This window comes from Manis javanica, chromosome 2, assembly GCF_040802235.1.
Source record: "Manis javanica isolate MJ-LG chromosome 2, MJ_LKY, whole genome shotgun sequence".
In the NCBI taxonomy this organism is placed as follows: Eukaryota; Metazoa; Chordata; class Mammalia; order Pholidota; family Manidae; genus Manis; species Manis javanica.
This window is the reverse complement of record NC_133157.1, coordinates 182,119,174-182,146,956: the sequence shown is the minus strand read 5'-3', so window position 1 is coordinate 182,146,956 and position 27,783 is coordinate 182,119,174. Positions and strand designations below refer to the sequence as shown.

Here is a 27,783-nt window from a genome sequence, read left to right as displayed (position 1 = left end):
GGCGCATCCCGTCCTCGCGCGACCGCACAGTCGTACAGCCGTGACGTCACTGTTGCCATGGCGAGGCCCGATGGGAACGGACAGCGAGCGAGCGGCAGGGGCCGCGGAGGACGAGCGATGCTTTGAAGCCGCGTCCGTTAACACCATGAGCGGCCGAAGTAGGGGTAGAAAGTCTTCCCGCGCCAAAGGCCGGGGCAAAGGCCGCGCCAAAGCCCGAGTCCGCGCTACTCCTGACCACGTCCCGCGCGACCCGGATTCTCCACAGTGCCAGAGGCTCGGGGAGGAAACCCAAGCGGCACAGGTGCAGGCTGGCGCGGGTTGGGGTGGCCCGGAAAGTGCTGCGCCCGCTCCGTCCCGCCGGCTGGGGGAGGAAGGTGACTGCCGGCTCCCCCTGGACTGTGGCCTCGCGCTCCGGGCCCGGGCTGCGGGGGATCGCGGGTACCCCGCGGACAGGCCCAGCCTGGGGAACGCCACATTCCTCTCGGAGCGCCTAGCAGCAGACACTGTCTTCGTGGGAACCGTGGGAACAGTGGGGAGGCTGAAAAATGCCTCCCGCGTTGGAAATCGGCGTGGCCCTACTGGGAAGAAGGCCCCAGAAACCTGTAGCGCGGTGGCGAGGTTGCCTCAGGCCGTAGCTGGTGGAAAGCTGAAGAAAGGGACCACTGGGGAGTGTGCCTCCACCCCAGTGGTAGAGGAAAAGAAGGTGGAGAAGGACGCAGGGTCAGAGCCCCCGGCGACAGATGGCAGCATGGATACCCTGGAGAACGTCCAGTTGAAGCTGGAGACCATGAACGCCCAGGCAGACAGGGCCTACCTTCGGCTTTCCCGCAAGTTTGGGCAGTTGCGGCTGCATCACTTAGAGCGCAGGAACCTCCTCATCCAGAACATCCCAGGCTTCTGGGGGCAGGCTTTTCAGAACCATCCCCAATTGTCATCCTTTCTGAACAACCAAGATAAAGAAGTACTCAGCTACCTGAATAGCTTGGAGGTGGAAGAGCTTGGCCTCGCCAGATTGGGCTACAAAATCAAGTTCTACTTTGGGCGTAACCCCTACTTCCAAAATAAGGTGCTCATCAAGGAATATGGTTGTGGCCCTTCAGGCCAGGTAGTGTCTCGTTCCACTCCAATCCAGTGGCTTCCAGGGCATGATCTCCAGTCCTTAAGCCAGGGGAACCCAGACAACAGCCGTAGCTTCTTTGGGTGGTTTTCAAACCACAGCTCCATTGAATCTGACAAGATTGTTGAGATAATCAACGAGGAACTGTGGCCCAATCCCCTGCAGTACTACCTTATGAGTGAAGGGGCCAGAGCAGAAAAAGGAAAGGAAGGCAGGCAAGGTCCAGCAAGGCAGCCAACAGAGACCCCTGAGTCTGGGGTAAATAAGTCCAATTGATCCTGCCCAACTCTCCCTGCTCCCTCCAGCTGCACCTGTGCCTGGCTGACCACGTTTGGCTGTCTGCCTTCTCTTCACGTTGGCCTCTGTGCACTGTCTTTACTTTGGACTTCACTTACAAGAATATGGAATGTATGATCATGTTCTTTTGCCTCCCCATGGCCTTCTCGATTTTCTCACATTAATGTCACATGTTATGTGATCTCACCCCTACTGTTTCTATTTAAACACACATACTTAAGAGGTGTGCTGCCTTTATCTACATCGCCTGGGCCCTGTTCTTGGTTCTGGCCTTTCCCACCTGTCTCTAACATGGACAGACACTCATGAGCCATCCTTCTGGAGGACCAGTGCATCCTCACGTTCGGCTGCCTCATGGCCAGTGACTTGCTGGGTTTCATGTTCATGCTGGCTGTGAATGTCATCTATGGCAAGCTTTTCTGTTACCACTGCAAAATGAAGTTGGTGCACATGGCATTGGCCATCAACCAGAACTCTTCCATGGCACTGGCTTTATCAGCTGAGGTGCAGCCTACTGGCTTTGGCAGAGGTGCATGCCACCCTGATGGACATGCAGCAGAATGGCACTTGGCGTCTGGGCATGGATGAGGTTAAGTGTGAGAAGCAATGTTCCATGTGTTCTCTACCATCATGCATCTCTTTCTGACTCTGGGCCTGTGTGTGGGTGAACCTGTATCAAGGTTGTACCATGCCCCAGCTCTGTTAGGCCTTTGAGTTTTGTCAAGGTTGCTGTCAGCCCCAGCTGGCTTCCTGGTCAACAAGGACCTCAAGAACTGCCTGTGGATCCAGGCCCCCCACCAGTGCATGAGATACACATGAGGCACATCTACCTTCCCCAGCCTCCCAGGAACCCTAATGGCTGCCAGACTGATGGCAGGCTATGTGTGAACATGTGCTCACTGTCATCCTGCGGTGGCTCCAGGTGAGGGTGGGGACTGGGCCCATGTAAGAATTAGGTACTTTTGTCAACTCCCCTTACCCCTTCTCACACATGACCAGAGTGCTATAGTGGGGTTGCTGGGGAAGGTATTTCTGATCTGTGGGCCTGTGTCTACTTCATCTCATACCTCCATACCTCCTTTCTAACATCCCTGTCTTCCCTCATCTTTCTTTCCTCCCTTCCTATCTTGTCGTCCTAGCTTCCTCTATCCCCTCTTCTTTCTTTTTTTCTTTCAATAGTACCACAGTTCAGAAAGAGAAAACTGAAAAACCAAGGTTTTCTGTGTACAGCAGTGAGATACTTGGGGACTTGTTACACACACTCACACACAGGTCTGAAAGAGGGTAGAGGAAGCCAGAAAGCCAAGTGGATCTGTGATTAGACCCTGGTCCCTCCCAACTCCAGAGTTCATTCCATAATTCTGAGGTTGAAAATTCTTTTCATGGCTGTGCATCTACTAGAATTATAAGCCACACAATATCACTCCTGTGCGCTCCACCAATCTAAATGTTTATTTCCTTTAAAATTCAGCTGAAAGTTCCCCTGCCCCTTAGAGCTTCCCCAGTGGTTCTGTTGTCCCTGCCTGCCCTAGCCTCGCATTAGAACATGGGCACAGACCACACCTGGGCATTAGCTTGCTGCCCAGGGTCTGTATCTCCAGTTCCAAGGCAGCAGTGTTACAGATCAGGATTTACTACAGTTATGACTTTTTTTAAGTGCCCTTAAGGCCCCATTGCCTCCTGTTCTTTCTTCCTCTGTGGTATCCTGTGGTCATCTGGACCCTCATTCCCCAGCTGTCCCACCCTCAGCAGTCCTTTGCTCTCTTTGTTTCTACCTTCAAATGCTCATAGGAATAGACTCTCTTCTCCAGCATTGGTAGTTCAGGGCTTTCCTCTGAGTCTTCATTATGGGGGTGGAGGGTGAGGGGTGGTGGTGGTGGCAAAATCTGCTCTGGATCTCCAAGGTTCATTTCCAGTGGGTGTGAAAGTTGGGCTGGGCCTTCCCTGCCTAGCTTGCCTGTGCCTCTTCCTCATCCCTAACAGTGGGAAAGTAGGACAAGCTAAACTTGCCCTCCCTTTTCCTATGGAAGACCTCATTCTGGGTTTCTCAAGGGCTGGGGAAGCCTTGACTCAGAGTCAGAGAGGGTGTGCCAGGTGGGCGAGCTGGAGTGGACGTGTGGAGCAGGAGCAAACCTGGTGTGGGCTGGGCCTGGGGAAGCAGAAATTGCTTGAGAAGCCTCAGGGAGAGTGCCTCTCCCTCACTGAAGGAGGGAACTGGGAGGGACTTTCCCCAGAATTAAAGGGGTTACAGGCAAATATGATGCCTCAGTGACGGTTTGTCCAAAGTTTTGTCCAATCTCTAGCCCATCATTATTGGGTTTTATAAATCACAGAAACAAATGAAAACTAGAATAATGTTACATTAGATGCTTTCTCTTTTGTTCTAGGTGTGGTCTTGCATATGTGGAAGATTAATTCTATATGCTGCTTATTTTGCCATAAGTAAAATCTTACCACCTTCCCCATTTTTGCCTAATGGGAGTTGTATAGGTCTGCTTTTTTGTGGTGTTTTGTGTTTTAAACTTCCTTGCTCTCTTTTTTGGACATTTTCAGACATGCACAGAAGTGGAGAGGATGGTACCTGGACCCCATGTGCCCATCACCTGGCTACATCAGTTACCAGTTATGATCAACTTGGTTTCTTCTGTATCTCCTACTCCCCACCTGTATTGTTTATTGAAAGTCCAAGACACTGTGCCAATTCAACCACAACTACTTTGGGAGTGATAGTTGTGGGTGCACTATCATTATCACATCAGGTCTGCTTTTTGCTTTTAATGTTAACTAATGAAATTTCGCAGATGGACCTTAGGAGTGCCAGTCTTCAGAATTAACAAGGAGTCTCAAAAAGAGATGAAGGGGCTGTTCCCTTTCCTTTGCATCCACCAAAGGAGAGAAAAACTTGTTGTGTTGTAAACTCAAAGATTGGTATGATAAGATGCTTACTTGAGACCTTTCACCAGAATATCAGTCTTTTTTTCCTTTGTAGAATGGAGACTTTGTGTGACTATCAAAATTATCAGCTTTTCCTGCTCTCATAACTCTGGTCTTACAAGTATAATTTGGAAATTGTTGCTGTGTTCTGTGAAAATAACCTCCCCCAAATAATCACTAACTGGTTGTCCTACTTGGTAATTTGACACCCTAATAACAAAGCAAATATTTCTTTGTTCCTAAACAATATAAATAGTTGTAAGCTTGTATGCATGATGGAAAAATAAAAGCCTTTTTCTCTGTTATATTTTTTTATTTTCCAAAAAGAATTGGAAGGTTAAGCAGAGGATGGGTAGCTGAGGGGATGTATGCATTGGCTGAGCTGAGTGACTCCTAAGCCTCAGGCCCTTAAGTGACTAGCTGTGTAACAATATGTAAAATTCTGATTCCCAAGCTCTCACCAGAGGTTGAGATTCTGTGGTTCTGGGAGGAATCCAGGTAGTCTTGTTTTTAACAAGCTTTCTAGGTGATTCTAGTGAAATTCCATTATGTCTCAAATTTTAGAGTAAAACTGAGTTGTGTGGGGAATCCTGTTAAAATAGGAGATTTGACCTGGTAATCTGGAGTGGAACCTGAAATTCTGCATTTCTAACAAACTTCCAGGTGATGCCAATGCTGGTGGTTTGTGAACTATATTTTGAGTAGTGAAGGAAGTGACCTTCAAGGTCCTTTCAAACAAGAATAACATGCTCAACTTGGTTGACACATTAGAATTATCTGGGAAGCTTAAATAAATATGCTGCTAGAGCTCTACACAAATACCAGCTAAATCAGAATGTGGGAAGGGGTTGGTTCAAGGACAGGTAATTTAAAAACATTCCACGTAGTCCTGATTCTTAGCCATAGCTGGTAACTAGGGTCTCTGATGCTATACGTAACAGATCTATAACAAGGATCATTTTCCATTAACCAGACAACCAAATGCCACATAAAGCTGTCCAGCAAAAAATGGTTGGAAAAAGTTAGAAGTGGGTTGTTAAGGGACAGGAAAACAAAACTGGACTATGTGATGAAGAGCTTGAATCAATAAATGCAGTGTTCAGGGGATAGTACATACTGAAATGTCCAGTGAATAAATGATTAAGTTTATATTCAAATAGCTCAGGGATTAGCTGGTAATTAAATTTGTGAAGTGGGCCAAATATGTTTCATAAGGACATACATATTTAGTTTGTTTAGAGTTTCCGTAACGGTACTACAGGCTGGGTGGCTTAAACAACAGAAAATTTTTTCCTCAGTTCTAGAGGTTCTAGAAGTCAGATCAAGATGTTAGCAGGGTTAATTTCTTCTGATGGCCTCTTTCCTTGGCTTGTAGATGGCTGTCTTCTCTGTATTCATATGGTCATAACCTCTACGTGTGCCTGGGAGCTGTGGAAAGACGGAGAGGTGGTGTGTAAATTAAGGAAGCTGTTCTGTAGCACCATATTGTTTACTGGTGGGCAGTGGAGACCTAGTGTTGCTATATCTGCAAAGGGGAATGGGGGAAATCATGATCTTTATGTGGAATCTTCCAGTTTCGAAGGTTTTCAACTAAAAATAAAAAATCTGATACCCAGAGCCTTGCTATTAGCAATAAGTGGGGTGCAGAAGGATGTGGAGAGCAACCTCTTCTCCAGTCTTGAGCCTCCTCTTGGGATTTGTGCAGAGTCCTTCACTTACAAAGTGGGAGGGGCCCTGCCCAGTTCAGCTCATGCACTTGCCTCCATTTCCCAGGGCCCCCTTTCATACACCTCTTTTCAGTTCTTTGGAGAGCCCATATGATCTAGGCGCACCACCTGCCCTGGGCTCATTCATTTATTGCCTCCTGCATGTGCCAATCTCTGTTGTAGGCATTAAGAGATACAGCTATGAAAAAACGCAGCTTTGAATTCTGCCCCCTCCTAGGTTTCAGCCTTGTCTCAGCTTTTGCCTCAGAGTACCAGTCACTCTCTTTTTTTCCACTTTTCCTACATGGGGTGCCTCATGCTTTAGATTCACATGGTGGCTAAAGGAAGCCTCTTTTCACCCTCTGGCCTCCAGGTCAGACTTAATGAGACAATTAGGCTTTTAATAACCCGGGGAGAGAGGGCTTCTTGGAGTAATTCTCATTTTGCTAAGAGTCCCTGGCCCTTTTCTCAATTTGGAGTTTTATTACAAAAGGCCTTTTTCTGATTTCTGTATTTGTGACAATTATTGGGCTTTTTTGGAAGTGTGTTGGGTTTGCACTATGTCATAGGTGGAGAAGGAGAGAAAATTAAAAGTTCTTGCTACTCTTAGTTTATGGAAGTCTCTATCAACTTGTGACTGTTTCTCCTTAGGCTTTGGACTCCCTTCTGGTCTACTCCACTGTTTGCAACAAGGGAAGGAGGCATACTGCCCTGAGCTAGCCTCACCTAAGGAGGAAACTTTGCCCTCATTTGCCTCTCTGAAGATTGTGGTAATTCCTTCCACTCCTTGAGATCCTCGGCCTTAGTGGGCCACTGTTGCTGATGGTTGGGGTGATATCCTTCAGGTACTAGGGCAGCGAAACAGCAGAGAAGCCAGGCCGTCCTGTCTATAGTTTCTATCTCTCTCTGTCCTTAGAATCTTCATTTCTGCTTTTGGAATCTTCGACTGTATTTCACTTTTAGGCTTACAATTCACTTCTGCTGATTCATTTTTACCTGAAACTCTGACGTTATGTTAGTTCTGCTGCTGTATCCCAGATCAGCACTCTCTGGTCAGGTATCCAGTTACTGACCCTCCAGGGCTTGAATCTTGAATTCTTCCTCCTCTCCCTGCCTTCTATCAACTTGGTCCTCTGTTAAGTTGGACAAATAGAAGGCAAAATGGTTTCTATCTGAGTGACACTTCATAGTTTACAAAGCACATTCACTTACATTATTTCAATTATAACAGCAATCCTAAAAGAAGGCTCAAAGAGTTAAATTACGCGACCAAAATCACACAACCAGTAAGCGGTAGAGCCAGGTCTCAAACTCAGGTCTTCTGATTGCAAACTCCATCCATACAGGTGATGATGGTAAAATGAGGTCCAAAGCAGATATCTGGCACTATGAATCTCAGCACTTCCTTCCACCCAATCTTCCCACAGTGCATCATAACCCTCAGCCCAGCACACTGGTCAGTCACTGCCAATCAGTGACACTTCCCATATCAACAGGAACCTTCTGAACCATCCCCAACCCCAGCACGCTGTCAGAGCTCAATTAGGAGCAGGACTGACTCAGACTGGGTGACTCAAAATGGTGGCCGAGGTTTCTTATAACTAGATATGTATGACTTGCCGAGGCTGAGTAAGGAGGTTTTTGGCCAAAAGTATCAATGCCTGAATATGAATGATTTGGAAAAAATAATTTTTCTCCCATAAGCAGAAGTCTTGTGACAGGAAGATGCAGGCTTGCCTCAGTGGTTCAATGATTAAATTAGAGCTCTGTGTCCACCTCTTTGCTTCTCTTCTCCTGGCTCTCCCCTCATAATTCCCGAGCTCCAAATATCACATCTGCACCCAGCTGAGCTTAAAGTCAGGCAGGAAGGAGGAGAAGGGGAGTTTCTCACAGGAGTCTAGCAGAGAGGACAATCTTCGCTGGTAGTCCCTGATAGATTTCAGAAGACCTCAGTCAGGTCTTTTGGGCCAGAAATGGGTCACACTCCCACACTCCTCTCCCAGGAAATCTAGCACTTCTCAGCACCTCTCAGGGGAGTGTGGTTCTGCCATCAAGGAGTAAGGAGACATCAAGGGGCTAGAAATTGATGGGAGATTAAGTTTAGTCCCTGCAGGTCCATTCTTTCTGGGATGATGTGGGTATGCTGCCAACATGGAACACCACATCATGTTTGGAGGTACCGTGCATCTGTGCCTCCACCAGCTCCCCCAGGGGCCTCAGGCAAGACAGCTCAGCCTGTGCTGGGTGTTCTGGGTTCTCATCTCCTCCACTGCATGGTAAATTATTTTCCAGCCTGACAATGCCTTTTTGGTTTTCCTACTTCCCACAGGTCTGAGCTCAGGATTCACTCAACATTTGTGGTAGGTGGTCAATAAATGCTAGTTGAGTGAATGCAATAAGTCAACAATCTTTCTAAAATGTAAATTTGGTCATGTCAATCACCTGTTCAAAACCTTCGGGAGTCAAGTCCAAAATCCTAAAAGGCTCATAACAAGCCCTCTCTTATCTGACCTTGTATTTTTTTTCTTTCAAACATTCTATTCTGAAAAATTTCAAATATACAGAAAAGTTAACAGAAAAGTGCAACCTACTATAAAAATTCCATGATTGTTAACTTTTTGCCATATTTATTTTGTCTGTATGTAAACAAAATTGCTGAACCATTTGAAAATAGGTTGCTTACCCCCTTAAGACTCAGCATGCATCTCATAAAAATAAAAATAAGGTTACTCTCCTGTATAACCATAAGACCATTATCAGAATGCAGAAAATTACAGCTCCAAAATACCATCTAGTATCCAGGTGATATTTAGATTTCTCTATTGTTCCCAAGATTATCTTACAGTATTAGTTTAAAAATCAAGATCTAATAATGTTCAGGCATAGGATTTGGTTGTTATCTCTAGTTTTTAAAAAAATGAAGTATCATTGATATACAATCACATGAGCAACATTGTGGTTACTAGATTCCCCCCGTTATTAAGTCCCCACCACATACCCCATTATAGTCACTGACCATCAGCGGAGTAAGATGCTATAGAATCACTACTTGTCTTCTCTGTGCTATAGTTCCTCCCCTATGCCCTCCCATATTATGTGTACTAATCATAATGCCCCTTAATACCCTTATCCCTCCCTCCACAATCCTTTTCCCTTTGGTAACTGTTAGTCCATTCTTGGGTTCTGTGAGTCTACTGCTGTTTTGTTCCTTCAGTATTTTCTTTTTTGTTATACTCCACAGATGAGTGAAATCATTTAGTACTTCTCTTTCTCCACCTGGCTTATTTCACTGACTATCCATGTTTTTGCAAATGGTAGGATTTGTTTCTTCTTATGGCTGAATAATATTCCATTGTGTATATGTGCCACCTCTTCTTTATCCATGCATCTAATATTGGACACTTAGGTTGCCTCCATTTCTTGGCTATTGTAAATAGTGCTGTGATAAACATAGGGGTGCATATGTCTTTCTCAAACTGGTCTTCTGCATTCTTAGGGTAAATTTCTAGGAGTGGAATTCCTTGATCAAATGGTATTTCTATTTTTAGTTTCTTGAACCTCCATACTGCTTTCCACAATTGTTGAACTAATTTACATTCCCACCAGCCATGTAGGAGGGTTCCCCTTTCTCCACATCCTCGCCAGCATTTGTCATTGTTTGTCTTTTGGATGTTGGCCATCCTAACTGGTGTGAGGTGATATCTCATTGTGATTTTAATTTACATTTTTCTGATGATTAGTGATGTGGAGCATCTTTTCATGTGCCTGTTGGCCATCTGAATTTCTTCTTTGGAGAAGTGTCTGTTCAATTCCTCCACCCATTTTTTAATCAGGTCATTTGCTTTTTGGCTGCTGAGGCATGTGAGCTCTTTATATATTTTGAATGTCAACCCCTTATCAGATATGTCATTTATGAATATATTCTCCCATACTATCGGATGCCTTTTTGTTCTACCGATGGTGTCCTTTGCTGTACAGAAGCTTTTTAGTTTGATATAGTCCCACTTGTTCATTTTTGCTTTTGTTTCCCTTGCCCATGGAGATATGTTAATGAGAAAGTTGCTCATGTTTATATTCAAGAGAGTTTTGCCTATGTTTTCTTCTAAAAGTTTAATGGTTTCATGACTTACTTCATGTCTTTGATCCATTTTGAGTTTACTTTTGTGTATGGAGTTAGACAGTAATCCAGTTTCATTATCTAACATGTAGCTGTCCAGTTTTGCCAACACCAGTTGTTGAAGAGGCTGTCATTTCCCCATTGTATATCCATGGCTCCTTTATTGTATATTAATTGACCATATATACTTGGATTTATGTTTGGGCTCTCTAGTCTCTTCCATTGATCTATGGTTCTGTTCTTTTGCCAGTACCAAATTTTCTTGATTACTGTGGCTTTGTAGTAGAGTCTTTAATTTTTTTAAAACAAAACTAATCCCCTCACTTCCTCCCCCACAATATTGACTTTCTGAAGAAGTTGTTTTATAGCCTGTCCAACAGTCTGGATTTGTCTGATTGCTTCTTTTTGGTATAATGTAACTTTTTCCTCTGACTACTATATTTCTTGTAAACTGAGGTTTCAAATGAAACAATTTTGGCAAGAATACTATGTGTGCTTTGTAATGCATCATTTAAGAAGGCACAATGACAGGCTGTCCCACTGTTGTGTTGTTTGCTTTTTGTTTGATCTCTTGATTAAGGTGGTGATCACTAGATCTCTCCTTTGTAAAGCTGTGTTTGCTCTTTGTAACCCACACTTATTTTACTGCAGGTTACAAAAGAGTGGGCATTCCTTTTACATACTTCAGCTGGTATTCTCTGATAAGGAAGACCTTATCTTTTTATCTTCATCCCCTGGCGATGAACTGTACTTCCTTCTGAAAAGGAAGTATAAATGTTTAATTTGTATCTTCTTAGTACTGATTTTCAGAATCAAAATTTGGGGTAACAATCACCTCTAGTGGTCTCAGATAAGGGCATATTTTATTTTCTGTTTGCTATCACTGTGGACTTGAGTTTTTATTTCTTTAATGATTTATAGTCAGTTACAGTCATCTTTCTTTAGGCTTCTCAGTTGGCCCACAGTTTGCCTCTAATTTTTACCAGATTCTTTTCATCTTTGTCCCTGATTTTCTGCCATTGACCCTTGTGCTGTGTTCCAGCCAGGGGGAGCCACTTCTGGTTCTCTGGACATGCACTATGCTCCTTCATGCCCATGTTAATTTGCACAAGCTGTCTGCTCAGGAGAAAGCCCTAGCAGCCCTCTCAGGTTCTCAGATATAGCTCTGACATTTGGTGCCACGCTTTTTAATCTTTCAAGGCTGTATTAATCCCTCCTTTCTCTTTATTTCTATAATACTTTGTCCACACTTCAGTTTATAGTACCTAACAGTTACTTGTTTTTGACTTTTTACCCACCAGGCAGTATGAGATCCTTGAGGATGCAAAAAATAATAAGCAGTGTGTCTTAATCATTTCTGCATTCCCATAGGTCAGGGGCTTACACATAGTAGGCACTCACATTAAGCACAGAATGAGTGAGCAAATTAATGGTCTCTAAAGATTCATGAGGGTATTGGTGACAAAATACAGGGTAAAAGTGCCCAGGAACAGAGACTGGGAATTATTTCCAGTGAAGGAGAAGTATGAACCTAATACAAATGGATTAAAGGATGGTGGGAGAGAGAAGCTATTATCTACACAAAGCCTCAGGCAAAAATCTTAGTGGCACCATATTACTCTCACAGGATACTGGAAATCAGGTAGGAAAATGGAAGTGAACAGGAAAGCAAATGAAGAATGTTGGAAATGTACCATGTATGCTGCACTTTAGTAATATGCCACAGCACATGAGCCTGTAATCAAAACCAAGAAAAAGCAAAGTTGATGTGATTCTGTCAATGACTTCCCTGGGGAATCTTTCTCTCTCTTTATATGTGGATATTGATGCTGGAGTTCTTGTTTGTGGAGTTAAAGAATGAACTTAGCAAACACCCAAGGTAGGACAGCCAGGGTAGAGGCTTTTATTTAGAAATAAAGTGAGAGGAAAGAGCTCCTGGCTCATGCCAGGAGGGGATAAGAGAGTCCAGGGTGGTATGTTGTCTAGGGGATTTATAGGCAGTTGAGGATTTTTTGGGAACCGATAAAAGGCTTAATGTGTGGAATTGTTAAAAGTGGTCTTAGGATGTTTGTCCTTGATGAGATATTAAGTCCCTCTTAGCATGCTAAAGTGAATCTTACACATGATTACAAATAATTAGCATAATAAAACATGAGCTACTTTCCTTTATCTGGGGAGTATCAACTAATCTCACTGAAGAATGACTCTAGAGCTTAATGTTTAACACAGAGTTTTGGTAGGGGGCTTTCCTTGCACGTAGTTACATTGCTCTGACTGTAAATATACTGCCTTGCATTTTCCAGAGGCCCTCACCCTACTCTGTCTAAGCCTATGGTCCCTGTCTCAATATGTATATATAGTCTAATCTCCTAAGAGGTCCCTGAATTTAAGGGACTCCCAAAATTGAGTTAGAACATGGGCAGTCCCTTAAAGAGTGGTATCACTGAAAAGCAATCTGCAGATTAGGCCTGCAGAATGGAACACAGTGAGTGGATTTAAGGGAAAGTTACTTTGAGGTTCAATAGCAAAGAACTTAAATTACAGGATTATTGCTTTGCCTACTGCTGTGGCCCCAGAAACTTTATGAGAAAACTCAGAACACTTCAGGCAAGAGAGGTACAAGGCCAGTAGCATTCTGGAGAAGGTTACACTCAATGGAGTAGATCATCCCTCAGGAAGTGGGGTTGTAAGGCCCTGTGTCATGATGAGAGCTCTGCATCTTCCACCCTGAGAGTCCATCTTGCTATCAAGGGGAGCATTTATTCATCCAGCTAGCATTTGTGTGAGGGACACTGAGCTCCTACTTGTTTACAGGTCTTTCTCACAGCCAGAGGTCTTCTCAGACTCCCTGAGGAAACGGTACTCCCACCCTTCCTGCTCACTCTGCAGTCCTTCTCACAGACCTCCCTCTTCTTTTCCTTTATAGGATTTATCATGAATCATGATTATAGTTTTGCGTCTGTGTTTGTTTCTGCCTCTGGACTACATGCTCTGAAGGATCTTTGTTTTGGACTGGTGGAATTGTTACCCTTATGAGCCATGGTCTCTTAAGATGGCAGGTTGGATGGACTATACCTTGGTTTAATTGTCCTGTGGCAGGAGAGGCTGTCTCTTTCCAAGTATGCATGGGACTTGAAGAGTCCATTTTCCTGAGCACATACCACAGGTCAAGTACTGGGCTAATAAGTACATTTAAATACATCATCATAAAAATACTATTATTATTAATTAAGAGTAAACTACAAACTGTTATTAAGGGGCCCAACAGAGGCATTAGCCAGGCCATTATGGGGGACTGAAGCCACCCATAAGGGCCGCCTTCAGGTACTCGTGCTTTGTGGAGGTCTTTTTGCAGTTCTTGTAGTTTTTTTATGCTTTGTTCTACGAACCCAGACTCATTGATACAGTAGCAGCGTTTTTCCTGCAAGAAAATGCAGGTTCCACCCTTTTCTGCGGTAAGCAGATCTAAAGCCCACTGATTTTGAAGGCTGACCTGGGCAAGGGAAGTAAGCTGCTGTGGGAGGGAAATAAGAGAGGTGGAGGTTTCTCCCAGGGTCAGGCTCACTCTATCATCTAATGCTGCTAGTTGACTTGCAAGACTTTGAGAGCTGACTAGGCTATGGCCTAATGCTCCTGTCCTTGTGGTGGCCACGGCTACTGTGGTGACAAGACTTACTCTTACTAGTGTGGGTAGGAAGACAGCCCTCTTTTGCCTAGCTCCCCGATACATAGACCATCTGTGTAGTGCCTGCTTTATCTCAGGCTTGTTGTATAACACCAACTGGGGAGCTAGCATCACTGAAAAGCAGGGCCCTACCGTGGTGCTGCTGATACACTGGGTAAGGGTGTTGTTCCACCAGAAAAACCCACCCCCTTGAAGGGAGATTGGAGTGTCTATGGTTACCCGTCACTGGCATTGGCTTCCCATTGACAATTCTGAGATGGTGGAATGCTGGGTCAGGTAGCAGGTCAGCGGGGACGATGGTTCTTCGCTCTGTTTTCTGGTGGCCCCAGACCTATGTCGAGCTTTGGGCTTAAGGCTCGTTTTTCACATTGGTACCTCACTTAAAGGGAGGCTGCAGCCTTTTTCAGAGGAGTTTACTGGTTGAGCCTGGAAACAACTAACGGGAACTGCTGCCACCGGGGGGCATTGGAGGGAGGCGCAGAGGAAACAATCGGACACATAGCTGAGGATATGTGAAGCATTAAGAAACCTCACTGTTTCTCTAATGACTCCGGCCCAGGAAAGTGGTGCTCCTGCTGGTCGTAGAGAGTGGGGGTAGGGGTCTGACTGAATCTTCTGTTTTAGTGCCTGTTCTGTTTTTAGAATATTACTTGATACCTGTGCCTGGGTGTTTAGAACTTCCATGAGAGTGGGATTTACAGTGGTCCATTCCCTCTTGATGTATACTGTGCCCTGTGGGGAACCATTGATAGCTATCATATAGCTTGCCCTGTACTCCTTTTTCCCAGTGTGGATCCCACGGGTCTCTAATGGTAATGTATAGCTTATCTTGTATTTTGAAGAACGTGTTGTCAGAGACTCCTCTTGCTGTTTTTTTCTACTGCATGAACTCTACATGTGTCTAATTCAGGATGACATCCCCCATACATGTTGGACTGGAAAATACATGTATGAGAGATTTGGTCATATGGAAAGCACAGCGTAGGGTTTGAGAAAGTGTTTAAGATGTCTGTGTGTACTGGTATTTGAATCGGTGCCTGACAACCTACACGTGGGCAACTTTGGGTGCCTACTTCTCGGTTGATTCCATAAAGAGTTAGTTGGAGCTTAAACTTCCATGCAGAATAACTCTGCCTGGAGACCACCGGGCTATTCATCTGGCTGGTTGTACTTGACATGACTAACCCACAGCTTAAGAGGACCCACCTCACAAGACACCCAATCATCATGTCTGGGTGCCCATTTGAGCCTAGAAAGGTGATACCAGGAGGAGTGCCCATGTAGTTTGGCTGCTGAGGGTGTAATGAGGATTACTGTATAAGGCCCTGTCCAGCAGGGTTGGAAAGATTTGGCTGGAGTTCTCTTAGGAGTACCTTGTCTCCTGACTGAAGGATTGCTATGTCTCCTGGGTTGTTGGATGACATAGGTTGGGGTAGGAGCTGGTCTGCGTGTTCCCTAAGAAGATGTCTCAACAGTGTAAAGTAAGGAAGGTAGGAGGCCAAAGGAGGAGAGGTAGTGGGCAGGCCTGTGTTTAGTAAGAAGGGCCTGCCATACATCAGCTCAATGCGCTTAGTCCAGCCGGTCCCTGGGGAGCAGCATGCAGACGAGCGAGAGCGATGGGGAGAAGATCGGGCCACGGAGCTTTACCTCTAGAGACAGCTTAGTTAGTTGGTCCTTTAGGAGACCGTTAGCTCTTTCAACCTTACCTGATGATTGGGGGTGATAGGGTATATGATAGGGTATATACCCAGGTGATGTTGAGAGCCTCGGCTGTTAGCTGAGTGACCCGAGAGATGAAAGCAGGCCCATTGTCCAACTGTAGCAAGGCAGGCAGGCCAAAGCGGGGGATGATATGAGCCACCAATGTCTGTGTCACTACCAAAGCTGTTTCCTGGCTGGTAGGGAAGGCTTCAATTCACCCTGAAAAGGTATCAACCAGAACTAGTAAATACTGGAGCTTTTTATGATTAGGCATGTGGGTGAAATCGACCTGCCAGTCCTTTCTGGGGATTGTTCCACTCATCTGGTGGAGGGCCATCTGGGTCTTCAGGGCACCTTGAGATGAGATGTGATGCCAAGTAGTGCAGGTTTGGTGCACCTCATTTATGGCCTCGCAGAGACCATAAGGGGCAAATATGGGGGAGAGAAACCGCGCATGGCCTCCGGCCCAATGTGAAGGAACTGATGAATTTTGGATATGATATCCCTGCCCTGGGCTTGGGGGAGGGCAATTTGTCCCTTAAGGTATATCTATCCCTGATCTATCAACATCCCCCCTTGATGTAGAAGCAGTCACCGTTCATCATTGGGGTAGTGGGGCAATAGAGAGGGGGAAAGAAACAGCACAGAGGGTTGGCTAGACCTGGATGTTAATTGTCAGGCTGTGGCATCTGCCAATGCATTATCCTTGGTTACTGGATCGTTTCCAGTCTGATGTCTCTTATAATGTACAATGGCCACTTCCTTGGGGTCCTGTAGGGCCTGTAGCAGAAGGCTGATAGCCCTACTATTGATTATTGGGGTTCCCTTAGTGGTAAGGAAGCCACTTTCCTTCCAAATCGCAGCATGAGTGTGTGCAATTAGGAAGGCATATTTAGAGTCGGTATAAATTGTGGCCCTCTTCCCAGCTGCCAGCTGTAACACCCGGGTAAGAGCCACTAATTTGGCTTTCTGGGAGGTGGTCCCAGATGGGAGTAGGTTTGCTTCTATCACCTGCAACAGAGTCACCACTGCATAGGCCGCCCTTCACACCCTGTCACTCCCCTTCACCAAGCTCCCATATATGGAAAAGCTCAAGTCAGGGTCTTCGAGGGGCAAGTCTTGTAGGCCCTCTCTAGGTTTTCTAAGAGCTTCTACAATCTCTACACAGGAATGAGTGGGCTGATCTGCCCGATCACTGACGGGAAGCAAGGAGGCCAGGTTAAGGGGTGGAGTGACTTGTAGGGTTACCTGTGGATGTTTAATAAACAGGAGGTGGAATTCTTGTACCCTTGAAGGACTCAAGAGGCCAGGGATTTATGACTCAAAAGATCTCATAACTGGTGTGGAGAATACACAGTAATGGGCTGTTGGAGCATTAATTTCAGGGCTTCTTGGGCCAGACTTCCTGAAGCTGCTAGGGCTCAGAGGCAAGGATGCTACCCCCTGGTGGTGGTATCCAACTGTTTGGAGAGAAAGGCAATGGGACGGCACCTCGGCCTCACTGGTTGTACCAGCACCCCGGTTGCTACCCCTGCTCTCTCTGCTGTATATAGGGTAAAAGGCTTAGTTAAGTTGGGGAGCATCAATGGGGGAGATGAGAGCAATGCATCCTGCAACTGATTGAAAGCAGAAGCCACCTTGCAGTTAGTGGCCCAGTAGGAGTCTCTATGGCAGCCGCATAGAGTGGTCTGGCCAGAAGGGCAAAGTTAGGCACCCAGTGTCTGAAAAACCCTACCAATCCTAAAAAGGATAGTATCTTGGCTCCTGAAGTAGGTGGCAAGAGAGCTCTAATTGTAGCCGCTCAGTCTGCCATTAGGGCTTTAGTGGTGGGAGTTAGAGTTAGAGTTAGCCCGAGGTATGTAACTTGGGGTAGAGACAGCTGTGCGTTGGCAGGGGATACTCTATATCCCGTATCTGCCAGGAAATTAAGAAGGGATGTGGTGGCCAGAACTGAGGCCTCCTTTGAGGGGCTGCAGAGTAAAAGATCATCTACATATTGGAGGAGGGTACTCTCGCCCATTGAATGTCATGAGAGGTCCTCTGCCAGGGCCTGTCCAAAAAGATGGGGCTATCTCTAAAACCTTGAGGTAGAACTGTCCAGTTCAGTTGTCTAGATCGACAGGTGTCAGGGTTCTCCCACGTGAAGGCAAATAGCAGCTGTGAGTATGAATGGAGAGGTATAGTGAAAAAGGCATCTTTATAACAGCCTCATTAATTATTTGGAGGGCCTGAATGAGGCGATATGCTCCAGAAGGCTTTTTTACCAGCAAGATGGGAGTATTGCATGGAGAGTTAGTCGGTACTAAAAGCCCCTGTGAGAGCAGATGATTAACAATAGGCTGTAGTCCCCTTCGATGAGCCTGCAAAATAGGAAATTGAGGCCGAGAAGGGAAGCAGGATGGGTCTTTAAGGCATATTAAAACTGGGGTGTGGTGGGTTGCCATCACAGGGGTGGAGATGTCCCACACTACTGGATTGACAGCAGTCCAGGGAGTTGGGAGACTCAGGTCTCTGTCATCTAACTCTCCTTCACCAACCAAAGCAATGAGGGAGTTTCTGACACCCTGTAAGCATTTAAAAGGTGGGAGGGAAATAGGGGTTCCTAACTTATAGAGCAAGTCCTGTCCTAACAGAGGGGTAGGACAGGAAGGCATGACTAGAAAGGAATGGGTAAATGGGATGCCTTGGAAGGTGCAGGTCACCAGGCCCATCTCTAAAGGCTTGGAGAGGGCTCCCATGACCCCAACTATGGAGACCTTGGCAGGATTCAAAGGCCCTTTAAAGGAGGGGAGAACAGAGTAGGTAGCCCCCGTATCCACCAAGAAGGAGATGGGCTTACCCACTACTCATAGCTTGGCCCTGGGCTTGGTGAGGGTGATCGGGGTGTCTGAGCCCAGGCATCTTCAATCTTTAAGGATGCCCAGAAGGTCTGAAGGGTAGTCCTTCAAGGGTGTCTGACCCCCACAGGGCTCTGCAGCAGGAGGAGGACCACCCCCTAGTGGAAAGTCTATTTTCCAATGACCTCGCTTACTGCAGCTGGGGCACGGTCTGGTTGGTCTGTGTTGGGGCACTTGCATGCCCAGTGTCCTTCTTCACTGCACCAAAAGCAAGGGCCCAGAGGTTCGAGTCGATCTTCAGGGACACCCCAATGATCTCCATGAGCTGGCCGCAGAGCAGATGTTAAGGCGTGAGTCTGCTCTGCCATTCGGCAGCTGACCTCTTCTCGCTCTTGTCCTCTTGGGCATGAAAAACTTTAAATGCCATATCTACCAGGTCTCCTAGAGGAGTCTGGGGACCATCTTCAGCCTTTTTAAGCTTGTGCCTGATGTCGGGAGCTGACTGAGTTATAAAATGCATGGCCAGGAGAGAGGAACCTAACACTGAGGCCAGGTCAATCTTAGTAAAAGCCCCTAGGGTTTCCTTGAGGAGTTTGAGGAATTCTGATGGGTTTTCATCAGGTTTCTGGGTAATTTCTCTAAGCTTATCATAATTCATAGCCTTTTGGGCAGTTGAGTTCATACCTGCCAATAAGTAGCGAACCATGCGATCCCAGCATGCTTCAACCTTGGGAGAATTATAATCTCACAGGGGTTCTTGTAGAGGAATAGCTTCTCTGCCCATAGGTTCCCACTCATCTGTGGCATGGACCTCATTGGCACAGTGCTGTGCTGCCACTGTGACACGGTCATATTCCTCTGGGGTTAGAGTGAATTGGAGGACTACATGTACATCATGCCAGGTGAGCTTGTAAGCTCGAGTGACATATTTAAACCATTAAGCAAACATTACAGGGTTGGAGGAAAAGGACCCCAATCACTGTTCTACTTGGGACAAGTCTGCCAGGGAAAAGGGAACATGAACCTGCACTACCCCTTCAGCCCCTGCTACCTCCCTCAGGGGAGCCATCACATGAGCTTGAATCCACTATGACTTAGAGTGGGTTACAGGAGGGCTAGACCATTTGGGCGCCAGCCACAGTAAGTAAGATGGCGGCAGGTTTGAAGGAGGGGACAGAGGATGCGACCTTGGTAGTTGGGGATACAACCTGGGAATCGATACAGAGCTTGAAGGCAGGGGACTGGGGTGTGGGGGAGTTTTATCTGCTTTATCCGAAGTGGGGTCAGCACCTGTGGAGCAAGATGGTGATGCGACTGGAAGAGAAGGGGAACAAGATGGAGGAGAGATGGGAAGAGAAGGGGAACAAGATGGTGGAAAAACCAGAAGAGAAGGGGAACAAGATGGTGGAGAAACTGGAAGAGAAGGGGAATAAGATGGCAGAGAAACCAGAAGAGAAGGAGAACAAGGTGGTGGAGAAATCGGAAGAGAAGAGGAACAATATGGAGGAGAGATACATCATTGAGGAAGGTGAGTCTGGAGGAGCAGGAAGGGGGTAGCTAAGATCCTCTGCCTAGTCCATCAGAAAAGAGCCTCCCAGTAATAGGAGGGGTAGAGATTGGTGGTCCTTGGCAGAGGCCTGGGCTAACAAAACTTGGGAAGGAGTACACTTAACCTACAAATCTGGGCGGGTGTGCAGAGTCCAAAAAGCCTGCACATATGGGATTTCACTCCACTTTCTGCTCTGGTGGCAATAATTAGTTAAGTCGGTGAGGAGGCCAAAATTGAAAGCTCCCTCAGGGGGCCAGCGAGATTGATTGTCCAAGGGATACTGAGGCCGGGCCTGAGGGCAAAGGAAGACCAGCTTCCATTTGCGAACTTCCTGGGACAAATATAGAGTAGCCAAATTAGAAATGAGACACTGCAATGGGGTCTGGGCCTCTGCTTTTGAGGGCTGGTTCCCCATGTCTGCACCACTCCCCAACTAATCCCGCTGAGAGGAGCGCCCAGCGTCCCAAGTGCGCCAAGTCAGGGGAGACGTCCTGGGGCCTGGGTTAGGGATGTCTCCCCCACCACAGGGCCAAGGGTGGGCCAGATGCCCGCAGCTGGTGGGCTGGATGCCCTAACCTGGACGTAGCTATGATTTCGAATGGACCAGGTGAAATGGAGTTAGGAAGGGAAACAGACCGGAGGAAACTGAGGGACTCACCAGAAAATGGTCCATGCAGCGGAGAGCAGGCTGAGGTCCTGGGTCAGGGAAGGAGGAGGTAGGGCCGCTGGTGGCCAGTCGGGGCCCCGCGCTCACACTCCTTCCTGGGTTTTGGCACCAAATGTAAGATAAATTCCAACTGAAATAAGCAGGTGATGAGAGGCAACAAAGGGCCAGGTAGTTTATTTGAGCACAGTTCCCAGGTGATGTTCCCTGGTCTGAAACACAGGCTGAGGAAGTCACACTCAGCAGGGCAAGAAGCAAGTTTTTAAAGAAGGTAGGAGGAGGGAGAGCAAAGGTATACAGTGGCGTGAGGATTGGCTCACCTAGGGTCGTGGGATCTCTCATTGGCCTGTAGCCAGGTACTGGAAAGTTACTACTACTCTTCTAGTTTGGGGGAAGGGCTCTAGTTAGGAATCTTATCCAATTAGGCTCTGGAATGTTGTCAGACCAGATATCTTCACCTTGTTTGATGAGGCCTGAGCTTGTCCAGCAGGCTCACCCCGTCCCCTGGTGCCTCCAGCCTTACAAATATTATGTAAGTTGTAATTCCTGGAGCAGGAGGCACAGCCTCTTACCCAGTTCTGCCCTGACTCTCAGGCTGAGGTTTGCAGTGCAAGTTGGTGAGTTGGACTAACATTGTCTCCTACCTTCAGAAGGAAGGGAAGAGGGTGTGTGGCTGCAGATAGACTTCTAGCTTTCCAGAGGGTGGCTATCACTATGCCTGCTCATTTGGGAGGGGAAGTGTGTGCATGCACATGCATGTGCATGTGTGTTTGTGGCTATATGCAGGTATGTGTGTCCAGAGGGTGCTTGAGAGTGGCCAAGAAATCAGCTTTGGAACATGGCCTCCAGACTGTCTTCTGCTTCTCCCCAGGCCTGTGGCACTCTGAGGCTGCCAGGACATGCACTCACCCAGGCTCACTGCCCATCAAGCAGTTGAGTCCACATTTTAAAGATTCCTAGTAGTGGGCAGTTTGTGGAGAACAGAGACTCTCTTGGCCTGAAGCAACTCAGAAGACGGGGACCTCTACTGAGGCCTTGAGAAGATTGTTTGACAGGGATGCTGAATCACAGAAGGCCCCAGGCTCAACAAAAATCCATCATAGTTACTAAATGAGAGGATTTGTTTGTGTACAGGCAACGTAGATAGATCTGCTGGTCTAAGCCATTCTGTGAGCTTCAGCCTCCCACACAGACAGCTGTCCCTATCACTGCTCTTTTCTTCAAATAAGAAAGGTGGTGAAAAATCATTCTTTCTTGATATTATCAGAGGAGTGTGCTTCCCTGTTCAAAGAAATTCATTGAACCTTCTATTTCACACAGGGATCAGTGGAGGGAAAGGAAACAAGGCAAGTGAAAATTTATTTAGTGCCTAGTACATGCCACACTGAGAGACCTATATGCAAAGTAGTTTTTAGTTTTATTTTTTACACTAAGAAGCTCATGACATCTCCATTGTTATCTATATTTACAGCTAATGATACTGAAGCTCTGAAAGTGAAGAAACTTGCTCAAGGTGACTAGCCAGAATTCTGACTGATTACAGTATCTTTGGCTCCAAAACCTCTGTTCTCTCTGTTATACCATACTGCCTTGTAAGTCTGGGGAGAGGAAATTCCAGGGCAAAATACCTCTAAAAATCGAAATCAGTCAAAGGGAGAAATAAAGTTTAAAACCTGTTTATTGCTTACAAACTGCAGTCCCGGGCTGTCTCTCTCCTCTGCTCCTGAAGAAGCAAGCGAACAAGCAAGCCAGCCCCTCCCCTTAAACTCTCACGTTCAGACACACACTTGGTTGCCCAGGTAATTACCCATAGACATGAAGATGAACTTCTCTCCACCCCTGAGGATATGCAGATGCACCAAAGCCAGGTGGATAATCTGGAAATGTTACAATTTTACCCACATGCGTTTTCTAGGGGAAGAAGGGAGACATAATTACTCTAATTTTAATATGACAGGAGTCAGTTGGAATGCTTTCAGCCTCAAGTAACAGCAGCTAACTTGTGAGGCTCCTGCGTAAGGGTAGTCATCATTCCCATAAGAAGGAATTTAGAAGCGAGTGATCCCTTGGTTAGTCTAGCTGCTCTGTTATCTTTATCAAGTCCTGAGATTTTTTTTCCATCCTTTTAGTCCTTCTAACATCCTTGGCAGAGACTCATCCTTTGAAGACTTTTTGTCTTCAAACTTGTCTTATGGTCTCAAGATGGCTGCTTTGGTTCCAGGCATCATATTCTCAAAGACAGTGTCTAAAATAGAAAAGTAGCAAAGGAAGCAGATGGGCTTCTCCTGTACAACACTCTCTTTCACCAGGGAGGAAAATATCTTGTTGGTCAGACATGAATCTCACATATGTAATACCCCTCAGACCAATTCCTGCACAAAGGGAGCCCTACTGCCACAACTAGCTTAGACCAACCAGGACTAGGTCCTTGGGGCCTGGGTACGTTGCCTGCAAGGAGGAGGGGAGCATGGCTGTTAGGTAGGTACTTGCCACATGGTACTAAAAGCCTAGGACTCATCAGGCTCTGTGACTACCACAGCCAGAATGGAATACTTGGGACAACTGAGGACATTTGTTCTTTATTCATAGATTTAGATACCATGAATTGTTTAGTAGCCTTTCTGATCTTAGGTATGAGTTAGGCACCTTGGCGGGTTGAAAGGACTGTAGGTTATAGGCTTGCATGTACTTTATAATCTACATCAGAAAGAAGTTAAATTAGAGTGGACAATTAATAAAAGCATGAAGCAAAAATTTAACAAAGCTAACATATGATCAAATGGTCTCTGAGTCAGAGGGCAATTCAGCAGATTCTTCTTGAAAATATTTTGTGAGTTTCTTTTCCATACTCATGATTGGATGGAAGCACGTTAAACTCTTTTCAACCAGGATTTGTTTTTATGTCATCTGCTGGTTTTTGTTATTTCCTTCAAAGAAAATGCATAATTTTTTTCAATGATTTGAGGATACTTTTGGCCAAGGAAATTATTTTTAGATGTTAAATACAATATTGCCTGCCTCCTAGGAAAAACATTCTGTGCTTCATCAAAGTTAAACCAGTCATAAATTTTAAGTATCAGTCTGGGTAAGGACTTTACTGTGTATGATGGACATTTTTTTCTCCTTTTAGGGGGTTCCCTATGGATTTAAGCAGTATTCAAATTAAACATGAACATTCATTTCAGTAGTTACATTAGAGGCATTTGAATAATGCTTAGCAAAATGCCATGGCAGCAGCCAAACTTTAATTTGGGCTCTGATTAAAGGCAATCTTCTCAATAAGGCCTTGGTTCCTAGAGTAATCTTTTGAATAGATTAAACACAAACACATACTTTGCTGATCATTGTGTGTTGATTCCATAATATATTGGTTAGTAGTAGTTGTTATCATTTGATTCTCCAAATCCCCAAATGGTGATCCAGGATACAGACTCTCATTTCTCTACAGCTCCAGCTGGAGAACTTCCCTGTATCCCAGCCAACTTTGCTCAGATCAGCATTTGGGAGAGTCCCCCTTTTATTTATGAACTTTTGTTATGTGGTCCTTCCAGCTTACCATGATTTTTCCAGCCTCTTCTTGGGGGTTGGGAGAGAGCAGGAAGGGTCATGCCCAGCACGGCATCTCTCAGCCTTTCTTTTCAGGGACTGTTCTAATTAGGATAGGCTAGAAGTATTTTGCCACCTCACCCCACCCTGTTAGCTATTTTAAAAGCTCCTCAGCCCTAGTTGAACTGGAACCATGGTGACCCATGCTAATTCAGAGACTGTTCTGTCAAATAGACATCCATGGGTAGTTCTCTCCCCCTGAGAACTCTAGTAGTTTCTGGTGTGATCCAAGGAGCAAGTGAGAAAAATGTGCATCTCTTGGCTTAAAAAAAAAGGGTAAGATGCAAACTGCAGAACATGCCCATCTTATAGCTGGTTTGAGGTCTGTGTTTGAAAGCCATGACTTTCAAAACCAAATTGGAACTCCAGTTAGAACCAAGAAAGAACAGAGGGCATGGTCTGTGGGCTAAGCAAGGCTGGCTGGAGTCACTGGCTTTGGGTACTTGCTGGTGGTCACCCCAAATGCTCCAGAATGGGAGACTGCTAAAGGTTTACTAAAGGTAGGTCTGGGACGTGGAGAGTAGGGGAAAGGAACACAGTGGGAGATTATAGAGCAGGCAGCTAAGACACAAAATCAGGCATATCTGTGTTCATATCCAAACTCTGTTAGTTATGAGTTAGTGTGTGCCAACTTGGTAGCTTATTTAGCATCTCTAAGTTCCAGTTTTCTTATCTGTAAAATAGACACAAAAGTTCTGAGTTATGTGGAAGTCCTAAAAAGAAGATTCAAATTAATGGAATCAAAAACTTACTAGTGTGTAGAACTGAGAAGTCTGGGGGCAATCTGGACTTCAGATAGGGCTTGATCCAGGGATTCAAACGATGTCTCTCTTCACCTCTCAGCTCTTTTTTCATCTGTATTACCTTCATTCTCAGGCATGTTCTTCTCTCCTGGTGGAAAGCTGGCTGTTTGATGTTCTAGACCCACAGATATTACCCTTTCAGTATTTCTTCCCTTCCAGTTCTAAAAAAAAAAATGTCCTGAGACTGACTCTCTTGGTTCACTAGGTCATTATGTACACTTGAACCAATTATAAGAACTGGGTCACTGGCCAGCCCTGAGGCCCAGAATGGGGTCAGCCCCACCCAAGCTACAAGGACTAACAAACAATAGGGAAGGGATAATTTTTTCCAAATGAAAATAAATCATGGTGCCAGTATCAGGGGAAAGAGGGATGGATGCTAGGCAGGCACAAACAATAGATGCTCCCTGAACATCAGTCTATTCCGGAGTCATCCTTTTTAATAATAACAAAAAACTGCTGTTATTTATAAGGATCAAGTGCCAACAACTCCCTACCTCGCCTTCACAGTATGACAGTCTTTATACTATAGAAATTTGGTTGCAGCTTGAATGTGACATACAATCCATGTTGTTCTATCCTCTCAAGGTATCAAACTTTGTTTTTTTAATGACTATATTGTTATTTTAATTATTGTTCCCTCAAGGGTTTGGTATTTTTCCTCTGTATTTTCTGGTGTGCCTCTTAGCTATGGATAATCCAGACAGTGAATGCTGACTGTGGGCATGTGAGGCTGGGAAGTCTGAAAGGTGCGGCCAGCAGCTGCTACCCACAGGTGAAGAGGGCTCCTTCCCGGGGCAGGGGCACGGGGCCTTTCGCCTGAGGCCATTCAGAGCCAGATGACACAGGCTGGTGCCTCAGAGAACCTGGGGATGGGACTATGGGGTTTTCTGGGGGCTTCGGGACTTTCCACATACCTTACAGAGGTTTTGGAGTTTTACAGTCCCCTTTTCCCAGGCCAGCGGCCTGCCCTTCACCCTTCCTCTTGTCCATTCCAGGACTTAAGTTTCTGTAGCTTCTCATCACAGTTGGTCTGTTCCTTGGGGGATAAGCCATGATTGGTCACCCCCCAAGAATGTGGGTGGTGGAGGGACACACAAGTAGGTTGGGTGTGTTCAACACTGAGAGTGCCAGCTAAGGTAAGGATGTGACACTGGCCACATGGGTGAAGTCCCTGAGGCTCAGGGATGAAAGGATTTACCTGAGGACATGCAGCAGCACAGAATTAGAATACATTTATAACAATGTGAAAATGATGGTTCACACACAAACTTACTACAAAAACATCTGTCAGAGGGAGAGATGAACCCCACCTGGGGGTGATGATGGCAGGCTCTGTGGACTTCTCTCTGGGCAGGGCTGTGGTGAAGGAGGAGGCAGGTGAGAGAATTAAAAGAATTTTAGATGAATTGTTCAAAATGTGGGACTAAGGAAAGGAGGCAGGACATCAAAGGGGCATGGAGTAACTAGGTTGGTGTAGGTGGGTGTCTAGGTAATTCTGCCCAGAAGTCCAAGGGGTGGCAGGCCATGTGGCAAAGATGCTTCCTTCTCCAGCAATCAACAGGCGTCTGGAAGAGATGTGCAGCTTTGGGCCAAAGTGAGAAACAGGAAGAAGGAAGCTTTGCTCGAGGATGAGGTTTTAGCATGGAGGGAGCAGAGACCACCCAGGGGGAGTCTCTCCTGGCCCAAGGCAGGGCACCCAGAAGACTGTGTTTAGTTATCTTGGACCTTTGAACGCCTCTATTTCCTTCATTTGTGGTCAAACTTTGCTCAGTACTGGAGCCAGCTGTGTGAGGAAGGCGTGGGAGGGCCGGGTGATGAAGGGATTCTGAAGGTGAATGTGGGGCCCTCAGGGGAAGCCTGGGCCTCAGGACTGAGGCTTGGACAGAGACGTCTCCTTTTCCTCCTTACACTGGGGTGGCGGTCGTGAGGTGTGGCCTGGAGTAGTATTGCATGAAAATATATTATAGCAAAAGTGGCATTACAGGAAAACCACTGCAGACCCCTTCAGCCCTCTGGAGGGCTCAGCCTGTCCATGGATAGGGCAAGGTTTGTGTCCCAGTTCCCACCCTGCAGGAGGGCCATTGTGAGGTCATCCCACCACCCTCTACCCCTACCCACACATACACTTGCAAATCATGACATGCTCCATGCTCCAGCCCAACCTACAGGAACTATTTGTTCTCTTAAGCTTTATTCCAAGTTCCATAGCACGAAGAAAAAAAAAGTCCAACCGCACCCCCCCCCCATTTTAAACAACAAGGGGCTTTGTTTTGGTTATTTTTGGAAGGGTGTGTATTGGCAGAAGGGAAGTCAGGGGAGTTCTTCATCCCTGAAGAATCTGAATCAATGAAAAATAAATTAAAAATTGGCTTCCAAGATTATACTGAAAAGCCTCAATCCAGAATAAACTCCAAAAGCTATGTTTTCAGCCCCCCAAAATGAGGGTTTTTAATGGAAATGTTGGCAGCTCCTTGCTCTGCAGCTCTGGCCCTGGGCAGTGCTATGATGCTGTTTATTTGAAGACCAGGAGGTGGCCTGGGAGCTGCCCCTCTGGGGGAGTGTGGTCTTGGCAGCACCCACCTCCCAGTCTCCTTTGTGAGCCCCTCCCTTCCCCAGCCCTTGCACTGACTACATTGCTAAAGGGCTCTTGCTGCAAATCAGTCTTGGGCATATGTCTTGAGCTCCTTTTGCCTTTGAAAGAAGGCACTGCTGCTTTCCACCCATCCTTTCCAGGGGGCGGTTTCTGCCTGCCTGCCTGCCTGCC

At 46.1% G+C, this 27,783-nt stretch overlaps 1 protein-coding gene and 2 long non-coding RNA genes across 6 annotated transcripts in view; 2 read left to right on the top strand and 1 right to left on the bottom strand.

Annotated features, from left to right (window-relative positions):
• LOC118967829 (uncharacterized) overlaps positions 1-27,783 on the top strand; it is a 351,145-nt gene that overhangs the window by 282,703 nt on the left and 40,659 nt on the right. The gene's annotated exons all lie outside the window — the stretch shown is intronic.
• TSPYL5 (TSPY like 5) lies at positions 10-4,647 on the top strand. 2 transcript variants are annotated; one of them, XM_017651850.3, is made up of 2 exons: positions 10-1,066; positions 3,968-4,647. In XM_017651850.3, exons 1-2 carry the CDS (start codon positions 71-73, stop codon positions 4,139-4,141), a joined length of 1,170 nt encoding a protein of 389 aa, XP_017507339.1. In that variant the 5' UTR covers positions 10-70; the 3' UTR covers positions 4,142-4,647. The 2 variants fall into 2 exon arrangements, with proteins under 2 accessions (XP_017507339.1, XP_017507338.1); XM_017651849.3 differs by having other exon boundaries at positions 10-2,336; positions 3,968-4,105.
• LOC140847965 (uncharacterized) lies at positions 4,647-27,052 on the bottom strand. 2 transcript variants are annotated; one of them, XR_012128327.1, is made up of 6 exons: positions 26,928-27,052; positions 26,293-26,375; positions 25,934-26,055; positions 24,966-25,177; positions 7,051-7,187; positions 4,647-5,776 (listed from the first exon to the last, which is right to left on the bottom strand). It is a non-coding gene; the product is annotated as an uncharacterized lncRNA (long non-coding RNA). The 2 variants fall into 2 exon arrangements; XR_012128326.1 differs by lacking the exons at positions 4,647-5,776; positions 7,051-7,187 and adding an exon at positions 21,066-22,852.